Here is a 26,632-nt window from a genome sequence, read left to right as displayed (position 1 = left end):
ATAACAACAGATCCAGTTAACAGTGCTGGGTAGGAGATTTGAGGAAAGACCCTTCTCTTCCCAAGTTCCCTGGGAGCCATTGCTGCCAGTTGGAGAATGAAACATTGGGGGAAATGTAAAAGGCATTATCCAGGGAAAGTCACATGATTGTGGCTGAGATTATGACATGACATTGCAAGATCCCATAAGTGATTTATTGCTGGTTATTCCCTGGTTATTCCCAGGATAAACCCTCTCTAATTGCAATGCGTGTGATAATCTTAGCTATGACCTGAATCCCCAAATTTCCCCCTGTATGATAAAGTCCACTGACTAGATGCAATAATAATAATAATAATAATAATAATAATAATGATAATAATATTTATTTGTATCCCGCCCCTCTGAGAACAATCGGGGCAGCTAACAAAGTTAAAATACAGAACATATAAAATCCCTGGTACCCTCTCCTTGTTAAAAGAGCATTAAATCTAATACAGAATTTTTAAAAAAACATACAAGTTAAAAATTGACCAAAAGGTCAACAACATCACATCAATAAACAGTCAATGGGATCAGCAGTATCTTATTCCCAGACGTTTTTCAGGCCGGGTTCTCTATTCTGGGAAGGCCTGCCATAAGAGATCTGTCTTAACAGCCTTTTAAAAGCTGTCTAAGGATGTAAGCAGACAGATCTCATCCGGAGGCCATTCCACAGTCTGGGGGCGACGATGGAAAATGCCCTCTGGGAGGTAGCCGAGAGCCTAGATGTTTGTGGCTGAAGTAGGCCTCTCCCAGAGGAGCGGATTGCGCAGGGAGGATTGTAGGGGAGAAGGCGGTCCCGAAGATAGTTTGGACCCAAGCCATTTAGGGCTTTAAAGGGGATAACCAACACCTTGTACTGGGCCCGGAAACTAATAGGCAGCCAGTGGAGGGACTTTAGAACCGGGGTAATATGGTCCCTCCTGGATGTTCCAGAAATTACTCTGGCTGCCATATTCTGTACTAGTTGCAGTTTTCGGACCAAGAACGAGGGTAGCCCCATGTAGAGCGCATTACAGAAGTCTAGACATGAGGTTACCAGCGCGTGCACAACAGTCTCAAGATCCCTTTCTTCCAGAAAAGGGCGCAGCTGGCGTATCACCCGAAGCTGATAACAGGCATTCCTGAATGTCGCATTTACCTGGTTCGACATCAGGAGCGGCAAGTCAAGGAGCACCCCCAGACTGAGAACGCAGTCCTTGATGGAGAGTGTGACCCCATCCAGGACTGGAGGTTGCAACCTGATTCTTGGTTTTGGGGCCACTACCGTGAGCACTTCCGTTTTGTCTGGATTCAGCCTCAATCTGTTTTTCCTCATCCGGCCCATTACTGCCCGGAGACATCCACTGAGAGAGGAGACACCATTAGACTTCGAGGCCAACGAACGAGACATGGAGAAATAGATTTGGGTGTCATCAGCGTACTGATAACACCCAGCTCCATAACTCCGAATGATCTCACCCAGCGGCTTCATATATTACCAGAAGATCCATTTCCTGAGCTGATTTCTGAAACTGGTTCTGAAAAAATGTAGTTTTCACTATGTTTGCACTGGTTTCCGGAACTGGGTCAGGAATCAGCAAGTGGTGGGGGGCAGCTTGATGACCTGGCCCATCTCTGGCCTCTCTGGCCCCCAAATCCCCAGCTCAGTCTCCTTACTGGATTCTTTGGCTGCTGACTGGGTTCCCTGTGCCTTTTTGTAAACTTCCCACAGCTGGAGAGGCCAGAAGCAGGTTGCAGAGAAGCCAGGGGGAAGCCAGGAAGGAGGTCGCAAGGCTTCCGGCATCTCTGCAACCTCCTTCTGGCTTTTCCGGCTGCGGGAATTTTTTAAAAAAAGCCCAGGGAACCCAGTCAAGAGCCAAAGAAGCTGTTAAGGAGCCTGGGCCAGGGATTTTGGGGCCAGGAGAGGCTGGGTCGTGCCAATTGCCCTCTGGGCTGGGCTTCCAATGCGAACCAGGGAAGATTCGATTCCGATTTGAATCCGTCTGGTTCCCACTTGTGCTGAATCCATTTATTTCTAAATAAACCGATTCAACCCAAAAAACACTCCATTTTACCAATGTCTTTTTGACGCGGATTAAATGGGCAAAAAATGGGCAAAAAGCATGCCCCCCCTTTTCTGAATCAATTTCTGAAATTGGATTCAGTGGGAACAATGCCTGTTTAACCCAGATCACAATCTGGATTTAAATGTAGTGGGAATGCCCCCATGGACTGATTTCCCAGAAGGCAGCACCTCATAGGGCTGGAATAAGGTTCTAGTCATCACCATGAGCTGAGAGGTAGAGTGACTTTCTTGGGTCGTATGTAGAGAGATCGTATAGCACAGGGGTAGGCAACCTGCGGCCCGCGGGCCGGATGCGGCCCGGTGAGGCCTTGGGACCGGCCCCAGCCCGGTCCTGCCGCCGATTGCTGTCGGGGCCTTTGGGCTCTCGCACGCAGGGGCAAGGGGAGCAATTGTCTATAGACGCCTCAGAAACATGCATTTATATTAACATTTTTTAAAAAATCAGCAAATTTTTTGCGTGTCCTCCACTTTTTTTAAAAAAAGTGTCCACCATTTGAAAATGTCCTACATTTGTCCCGGTTTATTAATTTATTTTTAAAAAATTTAAAATTATTTAATTATTTATTTTTTGGCTTCGGCCCCCCAGTTGTCTGAGGGACAGCAACCCGGCCCCCGGCTCAAAAAGGTTGCCTACCCCTGGTATAGCACTTAGTCTCAAAGGTGCTACAAGATCTCTTGACATATTGATCCAACAGACTAACACGGCTATAGCTTTGTTTTTTGGGTAGAGCCGTCTCCTTCCGAGGAACCCCATGAGCTCTCTAGCCCCTGAGATCTTCAGGAGAGGTGTTCTGCAATGCTTGAAACCCCTTAAGTCAGGTCACTCTAAAAACATTTCTTTCCCTGCAGGTGCGAGAACAAACAAGATGTGGAAGCTTTTGTGCCTCCTTGCCCTCTGTGGCCTGCTGAGCCCTTCTGAAGGAAAAGTACCAGGGATTAGATCTGTGTTTTCCAGTATAGAAATAAATAGAGGTAAGAAGTCTCTTGGATTATTTAGGATGGTAAAGGGGCCTTCCTAAGAGGATCGCCATTTTTATCAACTGCGTGAAAAGGCGTGTGCGAGGAAATTAGAATGTGTGGATTTCCAGTTGTTGTTGTATTGAACAAGCTTTTACAGAGCTGGGCTAAAAAGCTGCCAGCATCTTCCAAAAACCCCATGCTTCGGTTATCCCAGCAGCAGGACGCCCCTCATCACTTGGGTCACATCAAACATATAGAAACTAGGGGCCTGCTTTGGGTTTGGATAAATCCTGAATCAAATTAGATTGCTATGGAGAGTTTTGGAAAACGTCAGAATCTTTTGCAGAATTCCTCTGAAGCAGAGAGAAGCTGCAAACTCTGGGTGATCCGAGAGCAATTCCAATTCAGAAGAACAATCGCACTCCAGAAATAACAAACAAACAAACAAACAAACAAACAAACATCTTTCCCCCCTCTCCTGAGGATTCGAGGTGGGGTACAACGCATTAAAATACAGAACACCATTAAAAACGTAAACCCACAGTCAAAATACAATACTATAAAATAATGCAGTTTGACACTACTTTAACTGCCATGGCTCCATCCTGTGGAATTCTGGGGTTTGTAGTTTGGTGAGGGAGTTCAGCCTGGTCTTCCCAAGGGCTCTGGGGCAAAAATTAATGCAGGGGTGCTGTAGGTTGGAGCCGTGAGAGTTAAAATGGTGTCGAACTGCCTTAGTTCTGCAGTGTGGCAGTGGCCCCAATCATGCCTATGGCTAAGGATCTGCCATCTGCCTTGGTCCAGGCCTCGGACGGAGAGAGGAACTGCTGGACCTCTTACCCTTTCCCTCCACCACTCCCTTCTCCTTCTGTGCCATGATTGTAAGCCCGAGGGCAGGGAACCGTCTAACTAAAAAGTGTACAGCGCTGTGTAAATTTACAGCGCTTCATAAATAAGGGTTAATAATAATAATAATAATAATAATAATATGGGGTGCCTTATTGGATCTTATTGGAGAGGCGGGATAGAAATAATAATAATAATTGAACCATGCAGTCCTCAAAAGAAGCTCCCTTCGGACAGAACGTAGGATCAGCCACCTCTTTTTGGGTGGTTCTACTTTGGTCAGATCAAGGGAGGCAACCATTTCCCCAGCTGTCCAAACCGGTCCCATAAACACAGCAATAGAGAAATGGCTTACCCCAATGAATGGGGGTGGGTCATATTTGGGGCAAGTTGGCAACCAGTCGGGCACCAGAGCTGCCCTTGAAGTCTCCCAATGACATTGTGAAGTGAAGTCGTTTTTTGTGGGTCTTTTGGGCTCTGTGGCCATGTTCTAGAAGAGTTTATTCCTGACGTTTCGCCAGCATCTTGGATGGCATCTTCCCTGCAATGAGACTTAACTGACCTATGCAGGTTTCAACCCCTATGAAGAGCATTAGCCAATCTTGAACCATTAATACCCATGTACCTTATTATTATTATTATTATTATTATTATTATGTTTATTTGTATGGCATCATAGGCTTTACATAGCACTTTACAAAGGAGAGAAAACCACAATCCAAAATAGAAACAAAAGCCTGCCAACAAAGGAGAGAAAACCACAAACAAGATTATAAAATGACTAAAATATTACTATAACAAAGTGAAAACACTACTATAAAAATGTAAATTAATACAAATAACATGTCATAAAATATGCAGTCATAAAACCAAGACAACAGATGGAAGACTTCCCTGAAAAGAATAGTCTTTGATTTAGACTTAAAGTAGTCTAAAGAGGTGGTGGTCTGCAACGTCATGCGAAGGACTGTCTCCCTTATTTTCATTGTATAACTGTATGTTTTATGACTGCAATATCTGCATTAAAGTTGTGGCCACTTTTACAACCCATAACCTGGTGTCTGGCTTTCTGTCTCAGCGCAATGAACTGGGCTTTTCCTAGGATTTCACTGCATGAATAGGCCAAAAACGAGTTTGTCAGAAATCAGTGGTCGAATCTGCACTATATCCAGATGCAGCTCTTGAGGTATTGGTAGCTGAAGTGCAATACTTTCCCATCTGTCTCCTTCACTTGATCCCAAGCATATTGTGTTCCACAGAGTGGCGGGATATAAATAACAACAACAACAACAACAATAATAATATTCCTCTTTCAGCCGTTATCTCTGTTCTGAAGCAGAATGACCTTCTTGGGAATCACCTGAAAGCCATTACACTTTCTGACATTCAACTTGGAGGACTGCTCAGTTTAACTGGTAAAATTGCTGGGTAAGTAGAGACAGAGGTTTGCAAAATGGATAGTTTCTGTGCTTGATGTCTTTAAAGCAGTGGCATCACTAGGGCTGGCGTCATCCAGTGCAGTTACTCATAGGGTCACCCCCTCCATTGGCTTTCCACTATTCCATACCATACCGAATCCCTAGGAATGTTTTTTTGTACTAATGTTATTCATTCATCATAATTCCCGTATGCTACTAAATGTAATGGTAATACTTGTGGCATTAACAACTAGCAAAATTAAAGTAATAGCTTTACAGTACAGTATCACCACGCACAGCCTAAATATATTCAAATGCACGTAGTTTCATGTGGTTAAAATGAAAGGTTGGTAAGAAGAGATGTTTTTAAAGAAGGTTTAGAAAGAATAATTAAAAAAAAACACCATGGGGCATCTCCTTTCTCCTCCCACTGAGTCTTCTCTCCTTGGAGGTCTTTAAGCAGAGGCTGGATGGTCCTCTGTCAGTGATGCTTTGATTGAGAGTTCCTGCATGGCAGAATGGGGTTGGACCGGATGGCCCTTGGGGGTCTCTTCCCATTCTATGGGTCTATGATTCTAAAGGGATGCAGCGAACACCACAACTTGTTTCTGCCCATAGGCAGATGTTTGCGGAGCAGCCATGTCTCCCCCCCCCCTTTAGGGTGTCACCTGGAGCAGCCTGAAACCCTCACACCCCCCTCGTGATGCCGCTGCTTTAAATACCTCTCTTGTACGCTAGTGATCTTTGATATTGGGGATTATGTAAAATGTTGTGAAAATGAAGCATTCAAAGCATGGGAAGGTAGGATCTGAGGGTTTTGTATAAGACAAAAGCATGCTCAGTTTTGAGATGAGATCCTTTTCAGACAAAGGAGATTATCGCACCAACCCCTGATTTTGTTACGACTGCATTAATGAAAGGAAATGCGCATATATATATATATATATATATATATATCTCGGCTGGAGAGCAGTCCCTGCTGCATGTGTCTGCAATCACTATTGCAGCTGTTTCTGGTCCAGGACTCTTTCCCAGCAAGGTCCTTAAGCCTCCCTCCCCTACTGATTTACCAGCATGCCTTTCGCTTTTATATTTTTATTTCTCTTTTTAAAACAATTTAGCAGTGATGTATTCAAGCCTTTTACTCTAAGTCACAAGTCAAGTCTCAAGTCTGTGAGCACTCTTGGGTCCTTTTGGGGAAAAAGGTGGCATATAAATGAAATGAAATGAATACTTAAATAAGTCTCTACCTTCAAGTGTCAAATCTAATCTCAAGTAGTCCTTGCAAGTCCTTGACTTTTCTCTCCTTGGCTTTCATGTCAAGTTTCAAATCAAGTCTCAATGCTGGGACAGCAGCCCAGACATGACCACATACAAATCTAATGCTGCAGCAGTGATATTGGCAGCAATTGGTGGGGAAAGCCCCACAATTAAAAGGTGTGCAATTGTCACGGATGGAGGACAGACCAGCTGCAGCTCAGCCGTAGTTGTCACTTGGTAAGGTTTGGCCACAGATGTGTCTATTCTGCTTTAATTCCACTTTTTTGCCTTGTGTGATAATCTCCAAAATAACATTGCAACAACTGCACAGTTTCATTCTGTCACTGATGTTGTCAAAGCATATCTCCCGTTCTCACTGCTTCCCAAACTCTCTCTTCAGGCTCAACGTTTCAAGTGCCCAAATTACTGGTTCTGCGGTGGTCCTCCTTCCAGATAAAATAAACATAACTATTTCTGTTCACGTGGAAATCACTGGCAGCGCGTGAGTATGCAGACTCTCCAGAGCTTCTTCCCCATCCCTGTTTGAACGCAAAACAAGCAGATTTGGGCCATTAAAAGGGGATATAACCCCGGGGCGCTAACAGGGATGTAGCCAAGGGGGGGGGTTCTTGGTGTCCGGACCCCCCCTTCCATTAGAAAAATGAATGGTGTGTGCTGCTGCGCCGCCACACCCAAGCCCCATTATAATGGTGGCACTTAGTCTGGACCCCCCCCCCCCTTCCTAAAATCCTGGCTACGTCCCTGGCGCTAATATATTTTACCAGCATTCACAGAATCATATACCGACCGTAGTTCCAGGTGGTAAAGAATGCCATGGATCTTAAATTGTCAGCCAAATCAGGCTTGAAAATAAACTCCTTCTCATACAAAGATTGGAAATTCACTTTGTAAATGGAATTCAAAGCCCCGACAAAGGTAATTTGTTACTATTGCTATATATGTGTGACTTGCTGTATTAGTCATTACTTTTCATGACTTTTAAAAATAACCACCAGAAAGTGATCTACAGCAAATGGCATTACTTGGAGGTAACAGCATTCCTTGCAATGTACTACTTCCCAGATCTCCTCAAATGAGAAATGAGCTTTTAAAGCCTTGAAATTCTTTTCCAGCTCTTCTTCAGTTATGATCTGGGAAATAATGTTGCACATTTCATTCCTTGAACATCATCTCAGTCAATCCTCCTCTCTTAAAAATATACCTCTTTGCCTTTCAACCAGTTGGAGTTGATACAGTTTTGAGCAAGAATCAGTAATAAAGTGTTGGAGCAAAAGATTGGGGGATCATGGGAAATGCAGTTCTCCTGAAGTCTCTTATGATTCTTAAACAGAAGCTTTTTGTCCTTACCAAACAACTTATTAGAAAACACTGTGAGATTTGTAGTTCTGAATTGGAAAAATTGGAAGGTTGATTTGCCTGTGGTTGAACCATCCCTGTCCCTTTCTATTTCTCCTTGTGTGAATATGAAAGGAACCATAGTATGCATTGGATACTAAGGACATAGGGAAGAGGAACCATGGGAGACCACCTCAAATAAGATATTTCTGTCCTCCCCCGACATTCAGTTTGATGAAAGTCCCAGCTATTTATTTTCACTTCTTAATGCTATAGTATAAGTGGCACATTGTAAAGGCATGCACTCTTGTGTTTGTATTTTTTAGGCTGCTACTAACCACAAGTGCTATTTCTATTTCATTTGATTTGGGCTTGAGAGTCATATATGGACTTGAAAACTTCTCAGATGGTTTCTTAGATGTTAAATTTTATGAATGTGCTAATGCATATGGAGCCATTGACATCAAAGTCTTGGGCACGTGAGTATTTGGGCCTTTCTGATTTAACGGTCCCTATTTTTTTGTGCTGTGAACCAAGGATTATTATATTCTTGGTGTACTCAGAAACTGGGGCCAGCCACAGAGTTCCTCCTGGCTGTAAAAGACATTTGGCTCACCACTTACAATGTCCCCTTCTAGATGAATGAACCATTGGCTTCACAAGTTGATCCCAGTCACCATCCAGTGCAAAGTGGGAATACACTTCTACCTTCCACAGCTGGAGACCTCCAGATGTGTCTGATCACAAGTCCTAAGCACTATACATGATGGGAGTTGCAATGAAACACACCTGGAGGGCACTAACTAGCGAAAGGTTTCCATAGAGGTACACAACCAATGTTGGACAACTTGCCAAGTGTTGGGGCAGATCTTTCCACGGAAACATCCCCGATTAGCTTTTGAGGAATTTCAAAGTCCTTTCAAACATTATTTGAAGACCAATAATGATAGCTTTTGTCCTGTCTGATGGGTAAAAACGACAAGCTCTGTTAGCAACGGGGCTCCACAATCCACTGAAAACACAAACAACAAACACAAGGCAAGGAAGATAATGGACTGCTGAACAGGAACACTGTAAGGCCAGAGTATGCCTAGACCTTTTAGTGGTACGAACAAATAATATGTCTTAACTGGGCAGCTTGTGTCTGCTTATCTAGGGATCAGAACAGATAATCCTAGCAGCTGGGATCCTTGTGTAACTGAACTCAGCTAGTCTTCAGATGCTTTTATTGCAAATGCATTGTGATGCTGGCTTTCCCAAGACTGGTCCTGTAGTTCCTAGCCTTGGATGCTGGCCGCTCTCACCAGAGGCCAAGATAGTTCCCCTTCCAAATCCCTCCTTGGTGTGTTAGCTTTGTGTTCTTTATGATAAGTGTGACCACTCCTGGATTCAGGCTAAATGAAGGGAGTCCCCGTCAGAGTTAAACAAATAACAAGAGAACGAATGTGGTTTATTATATCTCATAGAATTGTTGTTGTTGTTACGTGCCTTCAAGTCATTTCTGACTTATGGTGAAATGATCTATCATAGCTTTTTTTTTGGGGGGGGGCATGTAATTTCAGAGGGGGGTTGCCATTGCCATCCCCTAGGGCTTGCCGAAGGTCACCCATGGCTGAGCTGGGATTTGAAGCCTGGTCTCCAGAGTTGTAGTTCTGCTCTCTACCCACGACACTGCACTGGTTCTCATTCTGCAGAACAGTAAATGTTTGAACAAGTTCCAGTGCTTAGTTCCAAACAAATAACACAACTCAGATTAAACGGAGTTGTGTCAGACCCTTTTCTTTCAATCAGCTATATTTCATAGATGCAAATGGAGTCACTATACACTCAACAATTCAGACAGACAGACACACACACACACACACACACACACACACACACACACAGAGAGAGAGAGAGAGAGAGAGAGAGAGAGAGAGAGAGATAAATGCACAGAATTATGACTAGTATCCTTGGGTGTATCCATACTGCAGAAGTAAAGCAGTTTGACACCACTTTAACTTCCAAGACTCCATCTCACAGAATCCTGGGAGTTGTAGTCTGATGAGGGACCAGAGCTCTCTGACAGATCAGGCTGAATACCTAGCAAACTACAAATCCCAGGATTCCACAGGATGGAGCCCTGAGAGTTTAAAGTGGTATCAAACTGCTTTAAATCTGCAGTGTGACTACATCTTCAGTCTTCAAGGTGCTGCTAGATTTATCTCCCTTTTCCTTTTTTTATGCTGAAATGGACTAAAGCAACTCTCTCTTTGAAAAAAAATCCCCAAAGTATATAACATTTTAAAAGCCTACAAGGTGAATGCATCATTTTGGAAGTTGACATATCACCTTTTAAACAGCCCATGCCATCAGTACTACTTGGCTGTACATTAAAGGGCTTCAGCTGCCCAGCAAATCCCACATTTCTCCTAAGCCACATTGTATGCTTTATTTTCCAGTTCGCTTCCACTGTCAGCGATAACAACCATCCAGAATTCTATTATCGCCGACCTAAACCTCCAGGTAAGCCCATAGACAACAGCTCTCTATGGTGACCATCTGTCACAAGCAAGGGTTGAGAAGACATTGGTAACCAGAACTTGTCAATGGTCAGTGTCTCTCTTGGGTCTTAAAACCATCAGTTCCTCCTAACAATGCTATGAAATATTGGACACGGAAGGATTAATAGCCAATACTTGACTCCAGTAGTAGAGTAGTACAAATACAAGTAGAGCCTTTACGCGCCAAAAGGATTGGTGTAGGGCAGTGTTTCCCAAACTTTGGTCCTCCAGTTGTTTTAGAGTTCGGCTTCCAGAAGCCCTAGACAGTTTGGCCAGCAATCAGGAATTCTGGGACCTGCAGTCCAAAACATCTGGAGGACCACAGTTTGGGAACCGCTGGTGTAGGGAATGGAAAGCATATTTGAAAATATTTATTAAAAATGTTTGAAATACATGTTCTTTGAATGTTGGGAGGAGAAGAATTTTGGACTGACAAGAATCTTCACAGTTTGGGATTTATTCTGTGCAAAATTCTCATGGGGTTGTTTTTGCACAGAAACCAGAATTTGACAGAAAGTATGTATAATGGTGAAATAGTTTGGTGATTTGGAGGAGACGAAGTGGAAGGGCAGCTGAGGAAGAGGAAAGGAATGCAATGGGGAAAGGAGACTCAGCAGTTTATCCCACGAAGGCGATTGGGAGTTTATCCCATGAATATCCTGGAAAAATCATGTAATTACACAAAACAATTTCACATGATGTCACACAAAACCCACCTTTGAAGTGGTCACAGAGAAGCATTAACATGCATCTTTTTACTTTTTGGGAGTTCAGTGACAATGCATTTTCAATAAAACTTTATTTGCTCAGTTGCGTGTGATCATCATTCACGCAATTACTCGACATTTTCGCTTTATTTGTGGGATGCTTTAAATGAGCTTTAATCTCTCTTTAATGCTGAAATTAGCCCCAGTGGGATAAACCCCTTAATACAGTTTCCCCAACTCATTTCTCCATCTTCCTACAGGAGCTTCACATTCATGTGGACATCCTGAGATGGGGAAAAGGCAGAGTTCACCATCCTCTTCTTTTCACATGTAATATCCAAGTCTCGAGCCCAGCCAAGTGTTGGACCATAACTAAAAAGCTGATGGGCAGTTCCTGGCCACTGAGAAAGTTCCTTTTCTGGGGGCCACCTTGCTCCCTTGTGTGGTGGAATGCAAAGGGATCTTGGAGCACATTTTAGACTCACCAATTGCAGCATAAGATGCATCTGAGGAAGTAGACCAAATCTACCAAAGTTTATGCTACAACTTCTTTTGCTCAGTTATTCTAAGATGCTGCAAGATCCCTTTGCATACTGATATTTCAGACTAACATGGCAATGTCCCCGAAATCTCCTTTCTGTGGTGTAACCAATCAGCATATGAACCAGAACCAGGCTCTCTTGGTTGCATACTTTACTACAGCGAGACAGGTCTGCTTAACCTTGCTCTTCTCTGGTTTTAGAGAAATACAGAAGCATAGCCTTGCTTATGGCTGTTTCTACTGGATGTTTCATACTGGATGACTTAGGAGCTGTGTAGACCGGCTGTTAAGGCTGGCCTGAGGGTGGAGTTCAGGTGTGGCATCCATATGACGCATGCCCCAACTCCACCCCATGACAGCGTGATGCTGTGCGCTGCTCCACCCAGTGTGCGGCATCACAGCACTCCTCTGGCACTGCGTTTACATGATGCAGCCAAAAAGGATTGCCTTAAAGTCACGGCAACATGGCTGTTGCACCCTTTCCAGGACCGAAAAAGAAGGCACTTTTTGCAACTCCTTTTTGCCCCCTGGAAAGGCCAGATCGGGGCCACAGCGTGCGGTTGCCACAGCCCTGATCTCAGGATGGGGCAGTCTCCACAGCCGCTTACTGAGCAGTGGATTATTTTTAATGCACATGCCAGCCAGAATATGCTGCCTTGGAGAGTGGCCCTTCTTTGTGGTTTTTAAAGAGAGGCTGGATGGCCGTCTGTTGGGGATGCTTTCTTTGTGAGAGGGATTGGATGGCCTTCGGGGTCTCTTCCAATTCTAGGATCCTATGATACTGTGACATAGTAGTTATTCATCTGACCACTGCTTGCTTTATGTAGTATTCAGCCCTTTTAATGTTATATATTAGTATTTTGTATTAGTGCAAGTCTCTTAATGATACTACAAGATTCTTGCCTGGAAAGCAGAACATCCAACCTTACTTGCTCCACTGCATTTCTTTGCCTCTGTCGCCATCAGTTTTCTCCCCGTTCAGCCCACTTCCAGGGCAAAGAAGGCAAGGGAGCACTTGGTTCTTAAGATGCTTCCTTTAGATGTTACTAGCGTCATTTTCCATGTGCATGGGGCAGATATTGGTGAATATGTGAGTGTACAAAATGTTTGCTTACACCATCCTACTAGAACTAAAGGAGGTGATGCAAAATCCACTATGAACCAAGTTACAGGGAAACGTGTGACTTTGCATAGGCTCTTATTCTGTTTTTTCCCCCCATTCTGTAGCTCTGCCCCATTCTGAAGGTTGTCTTTGATGTGGCGAAGGTGGTACTGTTGAACACTGTGAATGGTGAGAACCTTGTGTCTGATCTTTCCCCGGACTTTTACATTCCTCTACTGTGTTTCACGATCATGTTATATCATGTAGTCGTGGTCATCATTTGCCAGATTTTGCCTTCTGCTGGAATAATCTCTGGAGATGAATAGTGTTTTGGAATATTGGTTTGGGTCCCCCCGGTCAAATGTTCAAGTTAAGAATAAATAGAGGCAAAGAGCACAGTATGCTCACAAATCTAATGCTGCACAGCAGATATCCAGGAAAAGATCTGTGCACTGATAATTCATCTCTCCCCTCTCACCTTCTGCCTTGGTTTCAAACCTCAGCTTCTTTCTTCCAAAATGGTACCTTTGCCCCTTCCACATACAGACTGAAACTGCTCCTTCCTTAGCTGGCTCTGGAACAAGGGAGGGAGGACTCAACTGCTCCAAAATGGCTCTTGTCTTGCAAAAGCACCCTCTTTCCTAGGCATCTTCCCCTGCACTTTTCTTAATGTAATGTTCTTTTCCATCTATTTCTCAATACCAGTCACTGAAGAATGGGACCAGGAGCACTTCTTGTGTGTTTCTCTGCAGCATCTAGTCATGTACTTAGGAAGCTGGATGCTGGATTAGACTGCTGAGCCAGCAGGGCTATTTGTGCGAAAATCTTCATGGACACTTATGAGTAGACTTGTCCCTCCATATTTACTAGGGTTAGCAGCACAAGACCCCCATGGATATGGAAAAACTGTAAATAACAAAAACACCATGTTTTTCTCTGAGAGGACACCTCAGTGCAACTCTGTGGTCAATCTCCGACAGACACTGACCATAGAATTGTGCTGGAGGAGCTGCAAATGCCTAGTAGAGTATTCTCTCTAGGAATCTCCAGGTCTTCCAGTGCAACCATTAGTCAAAGTTGACCATAGAGGAGCACTGGAGGACCTAGATATTCCTAGAGAGAACATATTCATCAAATCCACAAATATCAAAGCTGAAAACATGGAGGGATGAGTGTAATTATTAAAGAAAAGAAAAAAAGAAAAAGAAAATGACCACAGATGGCCTCTTGTTGTTGATATGTGCCTTCAAATCATTTCTGACTTATGGCGACCCTATCACAGGGTTTTCTTGGCCAGATTTGTTCAGAGGAGTTTTGCCATTGCCTTCCCCTGAGGCTGAGAGAGTGTGACTTGCCCAAAGTCACCCAGTGGGTTTCATGGCTGAGCTGTGAATTGAATCCGGTCTCAAAATCGTGGTTCAACACTCAAACCATTATACCATGCTGCCTTACCTAATGTAAGAGATGACTTACATTATGTTTAAAAGCAGACCATGAGATAGTTCAAGGTTGTCCATACCTTGGTTCAGCCATTAATCAGAAGGAAGCCTGCAGTCAAGAAATCAGAAGAAGACTAGATTTGCTCTTGTACCCATTTATTGGGACTTGGAAAGACAGCTATGATGGAACTAGACAAAATCCTGCAGTGTAAAGATATATCATTGAATACTAAACTTAGGATGATCCATTATTTCCCATTTCTATATATAGTGGTGAAAGCTGGAGAAAGTAGATAGGAAGAGAAACAACTCATTTGAAACTTGGAGCTGGAGAAGAGTTCTGTGGATTGTGTAGATTCAAGAACAAATGAATCCCAAACTCTCACCTTGAAGCCAAGATGGCTAAACTCCATACCATTTTAACCCTGTTGCCGTTCACATTTGTCACCGTATCGGTTTAAAATGGAGGCGCCTCCATTTCCATCAAAGTGCAATGTGAACTGATTTGGTAGTGTATTCACACTACCGAAGATGTGAATCGGTGCGGCTCTTTAAAAAAATTGGCTAAGGGGTCTGGTGTCAAATGCTCCGGTTTAAGTGGGCTTTTTGGCCGCCCCCCGCAAACTGCATCGATTGCAGTCAGGATGAGTGTGAACGTCATGGAAATAAACTGGTTCCAAAGCGGTTTATTTTCATTGTGCGGATGGCCCCGAAATGTGTTTTTAAAGATCTTTTAAAACTGTTGTGTTGTGTATTGGACTCCATGTAACTTATTTCACTGTGAGATGGATAGAAAAGCAATATATCCACAGACTTAATAAATAGACCAATCCTGCCTATGTACCAGCCAAGCAGCCAGTGGGGAGAGTTGGATGGTCAAAGTCTTACACAAAAGGGCCAAGAAGATCATGTCAAACTTTGAAAGCATGTTAGGAATGAACACAGCTGAGTGTGTCCAGATGTGACTGTTCCCTCTGTTCCCACAGTGGTGTTTCCCCTGGGCATTCATGGAAACGTGAAGATTCAGTTGGCAAGCTTGCCTGCATTACTGGACACTTATGTTGGAATAGATCTATATGTAAGTAGCAACAACAGATGAGAAAGCCCTTCTGTACCTCTGGCTATAACCTGTTTCCCTAAACAACAGAGGAACTCATGTGTCTCCTCTATAAAATGGTGAAGGGTCTGGAAACTATGAAGCCCTATGAGGAACGCCTCAGGGAGTTGGAGATGTTCAGCCTGGAAAAGAGAAGGTTACGAGGTGATATGATAGCCCTGTTTAAATACTTGAAGGGATGTCATATTGAGGAGGGAACAAGGTTGTTTTCTGCTGCTCCAGAGAATAAGACTCAGAGCAATGGATGCAAGCTAAAGGAAAAGAGATTCCATCTTTACATTAGAAGGAACTTCCTGATAGTAAGAACTGTTTGACAGTGGAAGACTCTTCCTTGGAGTTTGGTGGAGTCTCCTTCTTTGGAAGTCTTTAAACAGAGGCTGGATGGACATCTGTTGGGAATGCTTTCATTGTGAGTTCCTGCATGGCAGAATGGGGTTGGACTGGATGACCCTTGGGGTCTCTTCCAATTCTATGACTCTATGTTTCCCTTATTAGTCTGTGTGGATCTAACAGTTGGCATTTTCTCTGTCCCTTCAGGTTGATTGCCAGGTAGCAGGTACCATCATTTCCATCCCCAGCGTAGCCCTCTCTATTGGCGTGCCTCTTTTGCAGAACTATAAGCACTGCCAGGCTATCCATCCTGGAGTGGTGAACATCGTCTTGTCTGTCATATCCCCCAAACAGCCTGTGGAATTGAGCTGCACCCCCGACAAAGTGAGTAATCTCTGATGCGAAGCAGCCTAGTAGCTGAACAGAACGGCAAGGGAAGGTGAGGAGGGATCTGAAACGACAAGGTGAATGCTGCAACGGAGGGGTGGATTGCACAGCAGAAAGGGATCCTTTGGATTAGTACAAATTCTCCTTGGTTAAATATTGGGAGACGCATCTGCCACATATGAAGAGCCCCCCAGGGCTACAAGCAGAGCAACATAATTTGCACAGAGTGCATTAACACTACAAGGTCATTTTGAAATTTATTCTTATCCAACACGAATAACACAACAACAAAAACAAATGCAATTTATATAGAAAGTGGAAAAAAAAGAAGTAACACCATCAGTAATGGAAACTGTGGCTGCATCCACACTGGAGAAATAACCCAGTTTGACACGGCTTTACCTGCCCTGGCTCAAGGCTATGGAATTCTGGGAGTTGGAGTTTGTTGTGGGCCCAGAGCGGAGCAGCGCTTAGGGAAGGAAGGCACCACAACAAATGCCAACTCCCAGAATTCATAGCCTTGAGCCAGAAAAAGAGTTAAAGCCATACCAAACTGGGTTATTTCTCCAGTGTGAATGCAGCCTGTATGCTTATATTGAGATAGACAACTAACTTGTTTGATCAAGACTAGATCATTAGATAAATATAAAGAAGAATGGTCAAAAGCCTTAGAATACATGGAAAGAAACTTGAAAGAAAAGACACAGGCGGATTGAAGGAGAGCAGACGGGAGGTTTGATTTTTCTTTTTCGTTCTCCTTAATTGAATGATAGTTTTAATCTTATGTTGCAGTATGGTCGACATCTGTATGTTAACAGTCTGTCAACTACTAGGTTTGTCTTTTTAGGTTTAATTGTGTAAGGCAATGCCTATTAAAATAGTTTGTGTGTTCAAAAACAATTAACTCCTTTTTTATATATAAAGTGGGCCCTCCACATTTGCCAGTTTCCCTTCCACGGTTTTGCTTATTTGCCTCTTTTTGCACCAGCTGCTGCTGAACCAGGACCACATTCACAAGCCGTTTTTTATTTTGTAATGGGATGATGTAAATAATCTCATTTATACATTCCAGGTCTGCTTTTTAAAAAACTTGCGAGGACACCTCTCTAGGAATCTCTAGGTCCTCCAGCTCAACTCTATGATCAACATTTGCTGGAAGTTGACCATAGAACCACACTGGAGGACCTACAGATTCCTAGAGAAGCGTTCTGTCTAGGATCTCTAGCTGCTCCAGTATGACTCTGTGGTCAAATTCCAGAAGAGTCACATTGAAGAACTTAGAGATTCCTAGAGGAAAATCAAATCCGTGAATAATCAAATCCAAAAAAGTCAACGGCACAAATGTGGAGGGCCAAACAAACAAAAACACTAACGGCAATCCTAATATAACACAAAAAGCTAACAAATACTCTGGCTTCCTCCTTGTCTGAAAATGCTGGCTATAGCTCCTGATTACTAGACTTCCTTTAACTCATAATACACAAAGCTTCTGCAATATAAGCATAGTTCATTTTATAAACCTAAAACCAATAACTGACCCTCAAATGGAATGTGTCTAAGAAACAAACATCTCCCAGTCTTTTAAACATTTTCTCACGGATTTCTCTTTAATCTGAGTTGTCACTTTGTGCATTTGAGTAATTTCAACTATCTTCCTCAACAATCTTCTTGGGTTGGAGTAGTAGCTTCCTTCCTCCTCGGAGCAGAGACCATTCTGGCTGCTGTAACCATATACTGCCAAGTCTTTCTATATTTCTGTATGGTCATTTTAATGACAATTTCTCATAATGTTTAATTCCATTAAGCCTTTATGTAAGTATCTAGGAGCTTGCTGTTCAGATTGATGGATTAACGCTCTTCTTTCCTCTCCTGAAAAACAGTATTCTAAAGCCGACGAACTGAGGAACGCTATTTTAGCTCTGATTCCAGCTGGGGTGAGTGACATCTCTCAAAACTGTGAGCACCATATGCCCAATGAAATGCAAAGCCATCTCAATGTAATGCAAAGCCATGCCAAAAACCATCTTTTGTGGGATTAATTTCAGTGTGAGGATGAGACGTATAGAAGGTTATGGGCAAAGGTGGAGAAGACAGTCGGCCAGTCTGCTCCAAAACAAAAGGCAGACAGACACACACTCCCCTGTTCTTCATTGGTATCAAACTGACCTTTGTAGGTGGCCAAGTGTCACATGATGTGTCTATGTGAGTAGGCTGAAATAATACATATTACTCTGATATTTGGCATATTGGGATGTAAATCCTGCCACCTTCCTCTTCGGGACAACATAGGGGCTGTCCACACTGGCTGAAATACCAAAACTGTCCTGGACTTTTCCAGAACTTTTTGTTCCGACGGTTTCAAATTGTACCTGCATATACTGCTTCCATTGGCAAACCTCCTCTGGACAAATCTTGCCAAGAAAAACCTATGATAGGTTCACCTTAGGGTTGCTATATGTCGGAAATTACTTGAAGGCACACAACAACAGCAACAACAACAGCAGCAACACTGCTTCCACAGCACAAACTCATGGTCAGTAAGATGATCTATTTCCTGTACCTTCAGGTGGAAAATCCTGTTCCTTAAGATGGAAAAAAAAGTTAAATTAAACCAACCTCTGGAGTTGTTCCATGTTATCTCTGGTTAAACCTGGGAATGGATAGAATATATTCTGGGATAAGCCAAGCATTGTATGGCTCTTCAACCCCTTGCCCCAGAAAGAACGGGACCTTCTGGTCTTTTGAGATGACCAACTTTTGGAGGGTGCGAAACTGACCCTAAACATTTGTTACAAAATGCCCCTCTGTAAAAAACCCTGAAATGAATGTAATGGCTGGATTAGCTGCTAAACACCGCTCTAATTTGCACTGCACTGATTTAGCTGCCATGGATCGGTGCTATGAAATTCTGGAATTGGGAATAGCCTTCTCTGTCATTCAGGGAGCTCTGATGCTACAACAGACTATATGTTCCAGGATTCCACAGCACTGATCCATGGCAATTAAAGTGGTGTTACACTGCATTATTTTTGCAGTGCAGATTAGGCTGGTGTTCTCTTGTGGGTGCAAGTTGTTCTCCCTGAAGATCCAAAATCCTGATGGTAAACTGGGTTTCCCCGTCAAAGTGGACATGGCCCTTCTGCTGTCAAATAATGCTGAATAATAATCAATAATAATAATAATAATAATAATAATAATAATAATAATAATAACAACCTGTATGCCACCTTGATTGTCATGGACTGAGAGGCAGGATATAAATAAAAGTTTTATTTATTTTTTATTTATGAATATAAAGAAAACAAAAAATAATGACCATGAAGGAACTACACAAATTCAACTTAGTGTGGAAACTGGAATAGCTTAAAAGTTCCCCTACTTGGGACCAAACATTGATCAGAATGGAGACTGCAGTTAGGAAATCAGAAGAAGGTTAGGAATTGGAAGGGCAGCCATGAAGTAACTAGACCAGATCCTAAAGAGTAAAGATATACAACTGACCACTAAAGTTAGAATTGTCCAAGCCATTGTATTCCCTATCACTATGAATGGATGTGAGAGCTGGACAGAGAAGAAAGTAGGTAGGAAGAAAATACATTCTTTTGTGATGTGGTGCTGGAGAAAAATGTTGAGGATGGGCAGCCAAAAGGACAAACAAACGGGTCCTTGAGCAGTTAAAGCCACAAATCTCCCTGGAAGCCAAGATGATCAAACTGAGGCTGTCATACCTTGGCCACATCCGAGAATGCATGATCCACTGGAAAAGACAATAATGCTAGGAAAGGCAGAAGGCAGCGGAAGGAGAGGAAGACCACATGCCAGATGGAGAGATTCAATTCAAGGAGTCAGGGGCATGAAATTATAGGAACCGAGTAGAGCAGTGGAAGACAGGGGGGTCTTGCAGTTGTGTCATCCACAGCATTGCCATGGGCTGGGGACAATATGAGACCAATTAACAACAACAAATGGAATCAATGACTCTGCACAGCCCAAATTTTAACTGCCATGGATGTTCCAAAGAGCAAAAATGGTAGCCTCCCCAAGACCCAATATTGAATCTCTCTTTTTTTCCTCCTCTCTTTTCAGAGCTCTGCAATCATCTCTGCGGTACGTATGGTGTCCCTTTGGGTTCCTCCTTCCTGACCAACCCCTGCAGTCTGCAGAGCTGATGCTAAACATTGGAGTATCGGGGGCCATGAAGCTTTGCTACTAATGATCTCTCACTCTTTCTTCAGAATACCCTGTACCTTAGAATCTTCCTCCTGGTGGATCCAGTGATTGAGTTTAAAGCTACTGGGGCCATTGTTTTTGCCAATGTCCAAGTCGAGGTGTTTGTCAAGAACGCAGATGGATCTGTATTGTCCGTACTTGTTGTCAGCAGTGTAAGTACTATCACTATAAATACTCTTCTCCCTGGTGCCAAAACCCCTGTTACCCTTGCTGGATTCTGCCACACCAATGGGAAGTGGGAATCTAACCAACCTTCACTCCCCTCTGACCGTTGTGGCTTTCTCCAATGTGTATCTGTAGAACCTCAAGTTGGCTGCCGCAATCTCCGTAGTTTCTAGCAAACTGAAGATAGTCCTCTCCATCTCCGGGTGAGTGTTCTGTTGTTTTTGGTGCTCATAGTGCCATCCAAGATCCAATGGCAGTTGTGTGATTGTTTCCATGTTGCGACAAAGTGTATGGGGACTGCGGTCCTTGCCATTATGTGCTGTTATGAGTTGGGTCTTAGGTGCTCATTGAGGAAAATGTCCTTGTTGTGTTTTTGTGTTTCTGACTTGTGGTGGCCCTAAGTGATGACTAATCCTTAGGCAAAGTTACCATGCGTTTTCTTAGCCCCATCGGTGCCTGGCTGCCTTCTCCACACATCACACAGCCACCATTTACTGTACACTTGATTCTCCACATTTGTGGCTTTGACTTTTGCGGCTTTGGTTATTTATGGCTTTGATTAATATGTTCTCTTTAGCAATCTATAGGTCCTCCAGCGCAACTCTGGAGTTGACTTTTGAGTTGTACTGGATGACTTTGAAGTCCCTAGAGAAAACACTTCTCTAGGCATTTGAAGCATGAGTCTACGATCAACCTGTGGCAGATGTTGACCATAGAGTTGCTTTGGAGAACCTGGAGGTTGATAGAGAGGTGTTCTCTTAGGTAAAAAGAATAGGGATTTTTAGTTGTGGCTTTTCCACATTCATCTTATCCACATTTCATATCAAAATCCTTAATTTTGGCCCCTAAACCTGCCCTCAACGTATACGTGATATTGACTTATACATAAGTATATATGGTAATGTAACACAATGACCATCAGCAGATATCAGAATACAGTTGCCCCTCCTAACATTTTGGAACCCCCCCCCCCATGGCAACTCACACATATGCAAGTCTCATAGAGAATAATGGTGCGCACACCCATGGTGCACATGCAGGGCTGTGCAGGCGTGCACACCCATTTTAAAGACAGCAGCTCAAGTCTGCACATATGGAGGGATGACTATATGTCTATACTCTAGCTCAGTGATTCTTAAACTCTGGCCTTCCAGGTGTCTTGGACTTTGGCTCCCAGAATCCCAGACCATTAGCCAAGATGGCTGAAGTCCAAAACACCTAGAGGTCCAGAGTCTGGGAGTCACTGCTCTAGATATTGCTCCTGCTGAGCATGATTCCCTATTTCTGTAGCCATGTGCTGTGCAGCTGACTTGCTAGATGTACATGGTTGCACCAGGTTGTCAGCTGAGCTACACAAACTACACATGGCTCCACCAAATGGTCTAAAAAAATGTATCCTTGAGTGGGCTTGAAAGGTATTAGGAGTTATTTACTTCTCACTCACCCTTGCTCCCTACCAATGTTTACCTGACGGAAGGCCAGAATCTGCAACCAAGAGGATTTAGAAATTTTAATCGATCAGAAGGGAGAGGCAGGTTATAAATAAAAATAATATTATGATGATTATTGCAACAATTGGTGCCCCATGGTTTCTCTGGTGGTTTTTTTCTTTTTTGGGGGGGAGCACACAGGTCCTGTTGCAAAACCTCACTACTGCTTCCAGGAAAAATTTGGATAGAGAGGAGTGTGATGCAGCTACATTCCCAGATAAATAGTTTACACAGCCATACACTCAGTCATGGTGACGATGGACTTTGGCGAGCACCAAAAGCAGCTATTATTGTTCATAATACACATCAAACCAATCACTCAACAATTTCACCCCCTGGAAAGAGGCTATTTTTGACAGTTGAATTCTTACTATGTCATATACTGTATTCTTACCCCTCAGGAACCCGCTTCTCCTGGTATCTTCAGGTGTTGGCATCATTGATGTAAGTTGATCTTTTCTGGGGCATCATCATTTTACTTTCAAGGTTTCCTTTATTTTGGTAATGGTGGCTACTTCTTACTGATGTAAACAGGGAAATGTTAGAGCTCATTGGTAGAGGAGATGTTTTCTATGCAGATGATCCCTTGATCAATTCATGGCATATCCACATATGGCTGGGAAGCCTCTTCTTTGTCTGAAATACTGGGGAAGCGAAGATGAGAAGACCTGCATATGATGGAGCTCAGCTCATGTGCTCTGTGTGCAGAAGCTCCAGGTTCAATTGCCACCAGTATCTCCAGACTGGGTTGGGTGCTTTGAGTGTGACTTCCTGCATGGCAGAATGGGGTTGGACTGGATGGCCCTTGGGGTCTCTTCTAACTCTAGGATTCTACAATTCTATGAATCTTCTCCATATGAAACCTTCTAGAGAGGACACCGCTCAGCCAGTTCTGGGCTAGATGAGCTCAAGGTCTGCATTGGTATAAGGCCACTTCATCTATTCCACGTGTCCACTTTTCACTCTTTTCTTCTCTCACAGGTTTCCAGCCTTGTATTCCACCTCAATAACTTAGTGGCTGAAATCTTTTTGCCTCTTCTCAATGGTAAGATCCTCAGGATAGCGGCTGAGCAGGAGGCACCTGCAAGATTGCGCAGCCAAATTCATGGAGGTGGGCGGAGATTATACAAATTTATGGGGAAGATCGTTAGACCAAGTCCGGATTCTTAGACGTCGTGGTGCTATGGAACCCTCCTACTGAGAGAGATACCAGATAATGCCAATGGCTGGAGAAGCACGTTGTCCCAACTAGCCCTGTCCTGTGAGACCTTTGGTTGATGTCTTGCCTGCTGTCCCTCCTTCATTAGAAGGGAGGCCAATGTCAGTGCAAGAATATTTTGATACTCCGAGAAGGACTACAACTCAGTTGCTCCTTGCACTGCATGTAAAATGTAGCATGCAAGGTCTCAAATGGATCTAGAATGTTAAAGGGCCCTGCTTTCCATGGGTTCATATCCATCATATTACCAGTCTGGACAGCTTTAAAAAGGCTGTCAAGATGGATCTCTTCCAGTAGGGCTTTCCTGAACATTGAACCCAGCCATGCATTGAATGGACCATCACACTGAGGACCTTGTATCTCCATTATCCCGTATCTGATTATTTTAAGGTTTAACATAAATGTTATTTAATAGATTTTTTGGGGGGGGGGGCCGGGGGGAGGAGGGAATAAATGGGTTTACTGTTATATTGTTCTGAATTTATTGTAAGCCGCCTCAATCCTGATGGAGAAGTGGGGTATAGATAAAGTTGTTGTTGTTGTTGTTGTTATTATTATTATTATTATTATTATTATTATTGAGGCTTTAGGAACATATCTGAGGACTTTGTCAGACTACCAAAAAACGATGGGAGCATAGTGATATACTCCCGTCAATATTGTGTAATAACACTAAGATTTTCACACAACATCGCATGACGTTGTGATCATTGCATGATTAACCTGTGAATACAGAGGCATTCTAGTGCCACTTTTTATTCACAGGATTGTCACGGGATAATCATGTGATAACCATGAGGTCATGTGAAAATCTCAGTGCTATTGCACAATATTGATGGGTGCATATCGCCATGCTCTCATCTTCTTTGGTAGTGTAATAAAGTCCTGGGACTTGTCCACTCCAGATAACTCTTCCAGAAGGTGGCCCTGGGCCTCAGGGACAAGGAAGACCATCGGCATTTGCAATATTCTTGACTAGCTTCAACTTTTCTATGCCACCTATATCTTCAGCTTTTTATTATTAGTTTCAATTATTAGCACTGCATTTGATTTCCCTATGTAGTTGCAAACTGACTTTGGAGCTAGCATGATGTACAAGGTTGTACAGAAACGCAACAGGCAAACAGGGTCTTTAAGTCCACCCGGACCTCTGTCTGCAGCAACACATCTCTCCATGTGCCTAAGGTCATATAATTTCTTTCTTACAGGGCCTCTTGCTTCTGGAATCCAACTGCCTGCGATCCTAGGCATTTCCTTGGACAGTGTGTTTATCCAGTTTACCGACGTAAGGATTGAATTAATTTAATATAATCATAGTAGTATTGGACCCTTTACAGACATCGTCTTGTTGCAGTCATTACAACAGCTCTGTACGGAAGCTCAGTGTTGTTGCCTCTGTATTGGGAGTCCCATGGCCATGTAGTAAAAGGGAGTCTGAAAGAATGGCAGGCCACTTTCCTCCAAGCCCTCTTGGCCAGTAAGCGCTTTGTAGAAAATAGGGCCAGAAAACAAGGGAGATCCTAAAGACATATGCAAGCGAGAAGGCAAGTGAGTTGCCAGGTTGCAAACTGAGTAGGAATCCCCTTCCCTCTTCCTTTCTCTCTTCCCCTTTCCCTACGTCCCTCCTTTCCTCCGTCCTTCCTTCCTTCTTTTTCACCTCTTCCTTTCCCATTCCCCTTCCCCTACTTTGCTTTCCCTCTTCCTTCCCTCTCCCTCCCTTCCCCTCTTCCTCTTCCCCTTCCTCTTTCTTTCCCTGAGTGCTAGGGAATCCTGGGAATTGTAGTTTGTGGTGGCACCAGAGATCTCTGATAGAGAAGGTTAAATGTCCTCCAAAACTACATGTCCCAGAATTCCCTAGCACTGAGCAGTTGTAGTGGTGTGAAACCGGATTATTTCTGCAGTGTGTTTAGACCCTTTATCAAAGTAGTCTATCTGAAGGAGCGACCTTCCAGATGTTTCTGGACTGCAACATCTGGAAGGCCAGGCATTAGCTAAGGGACACTTCAGGGTTCTTGCCACAAAGGGTCTGTTTTATGTGCGGCTGTTTCAGTACGACAAGTAGGTAAAGCGTGAAGATCAGATCAAAATAGAGAAAAGTCTTTGCCTGGAAAACTCGCTGCTCTGTAAGATGGGAACAAGAAGGAAGGTAGAAATGGGAAATGTATGGCTTTATAGGAGAACGGTCCTCCCATGTTCTTCTTTCATTTTGGGGTGGGATGCCCTGAAATTCAGTGTTTAAAACAGCTTATTCTCCTTGGAGTTTATCACACGGGAGGAATTTCTCTTAATTTCAAATGAAAAGAAAGTGGGGCCAGAACGCATTCATGTGAATTCACTAGTACAGCACATTGATGTGAATTTGAATTGTGTTCGAACCGACTTCCCATTGGCTGAAAATAGCTTGCCATTGCCCGAAATTGCATGTGATCACTTCTCACGCAATAACGTGAAACCCCATGATTGCGTTCAGATTGCCATTGGATTATACTTCCAGTTTCCCTTATCTGATAACGTCCCTTTTCTCCTTGCTCAGGATGCCCTTCTGCTGTATATCTAAAGCAGAGGATCAACCAAGCGCAGAAGCCTCTACGCAAAACCACAACAGACAAGAAGCCCTTCCACGAATGCTTTGTTTTGTTGCTTTGCTTTTGTGTGTGTGTGATTCTCACGCAAGTCTTTCAATAAATGTATTGGCTTCTTCTGGCAACTTGTAGTGGAATCCCTTTCCTAATTTGCCTTAAGATGACTTTCTGCATGAATAAGGCCCTTGAAATCCACCATTTTATATGTGCCTCATTTTTCACTTCCCAGTACAGTCATCCCTCCATATTCGCTAGGGTTAGGGGAACAAGACCCCCATGAATATGGAAAAACTGCGAATAACAAAAACACTAGGTCCTCCAGTGCAACTCTGTGGTCAATGTCCAACACTGACCATAGAATGGCACTGGAGTAGCTACAAATGGTCTTTCAGTGCAACTTTTAGTTAAGGTTGACCACAGAGTTGCACTGGAGGACCTAGACAGTCCTAGAGAGAACATATTAATGAAATCAGTGAATAATCAAATCCGCAAATATCAAAGCCACAAATATGGAGGGATGACTGTATATTCTGAAGAAGAGTTTGACTGCTGCCATTCCAAAGTCTGCCTCTGATAGGGAAAAGGAGAATTTTGTTTCAAGGCGTTTTGACAAGAATCTACTGAAATTTGCAAAATCTCATCATGCAGAAAGAAGAATATGAGATCTCTAAAAACTACAAGTGGGATCACATTCAGAACCACTTCATATTCCAGCTTTGAATGCGTATGTCTTAAAACACCTGGATCTGAGTCTCTGCGTATTCAACACTGTTAATGAAGAATTAAACTTACTCCCTTTAACAGTCATATGGCAGGTCAGATACAACATGATCCTCTCTGGGCTGGCATTT

General features: G+C 43.3%; 1 protein-coding gene across 3 annotated transcripts; it reads left to right on the top strand.

Moving 5' to 3' along the window:
• The first annotated feature begins 220 nt into the window (after nt 1-220).
• LOC149315425 (BPI fold-containing family B member 3-like) lies at nt 221-25,891 on the top strand. 3 transcript variants are annotated; one of them, XM_089518430.1, is made up of 17 exons: nt 221-293; nt 2,939-3,061; nt 5,212-5,323; nt 6,974-7,075; nt 8,256-8,408; nt 10,371-10,434; nt 12,948-13,011; nt 15,248-15,339; nt 15,916-16,092; nt 17,976-18,029; nt 20,182-20,202; nt 20,331-20,477; nt 20,626-20,693; nt 22,382-22,424; nt 22,962-23,025; nt 24,408-24,484; nt 25,733-25,891. In XM_089518430.1, exons 2-17 carry the CDS (start codon nt 2,956-2,958, stop codon nt 25,754-25,756), a joined length of 1,368 nt encoding a protein of 455 aa, XP_089374556.1. In that variant the 5' UTR covers nt 221-293; nt 2,939-2,955; the 3' UTR covers nt 25,757-25,891. The 3 variants fall into 3 exon arrangements, with proteins under 3 accessions (XP_089374556.1, XP_089374555.1, XP_089374557.1); XM_089518429.1 differs by lacking the exon at nt 221-293 and adding an exon at nt 2,180-2,303; XM_089518431.1 differs by lacking the exons at nt 221-293; nt 20,182-20,202 and adding an exon at nt 2,180-2,303.
• Nucleotides 25,892-26,632: the final 741 nt, after the last annotated feature.

The sequence above is a fragment of the Sceloporus occidentalis genome, unplaced genomic scaffold (genome assembly GCF_023333645.1).
Source record: "Sceloporus occidentalis isolate IW3139 unplaced genomic scaffold, rSceOcc1.0.p SCAF_3, whole genome shotgun sequence".
Lineage (NCBI taxonomy): Eukaryota > Metazoa > Chordata > Lepidosauria > Squamata > Phrynosomatidae > Sceloporus > Sceloporus occidentalis.
This window is presented reverse-complemented; position numbering and strand designations above follow the sequence as displayed.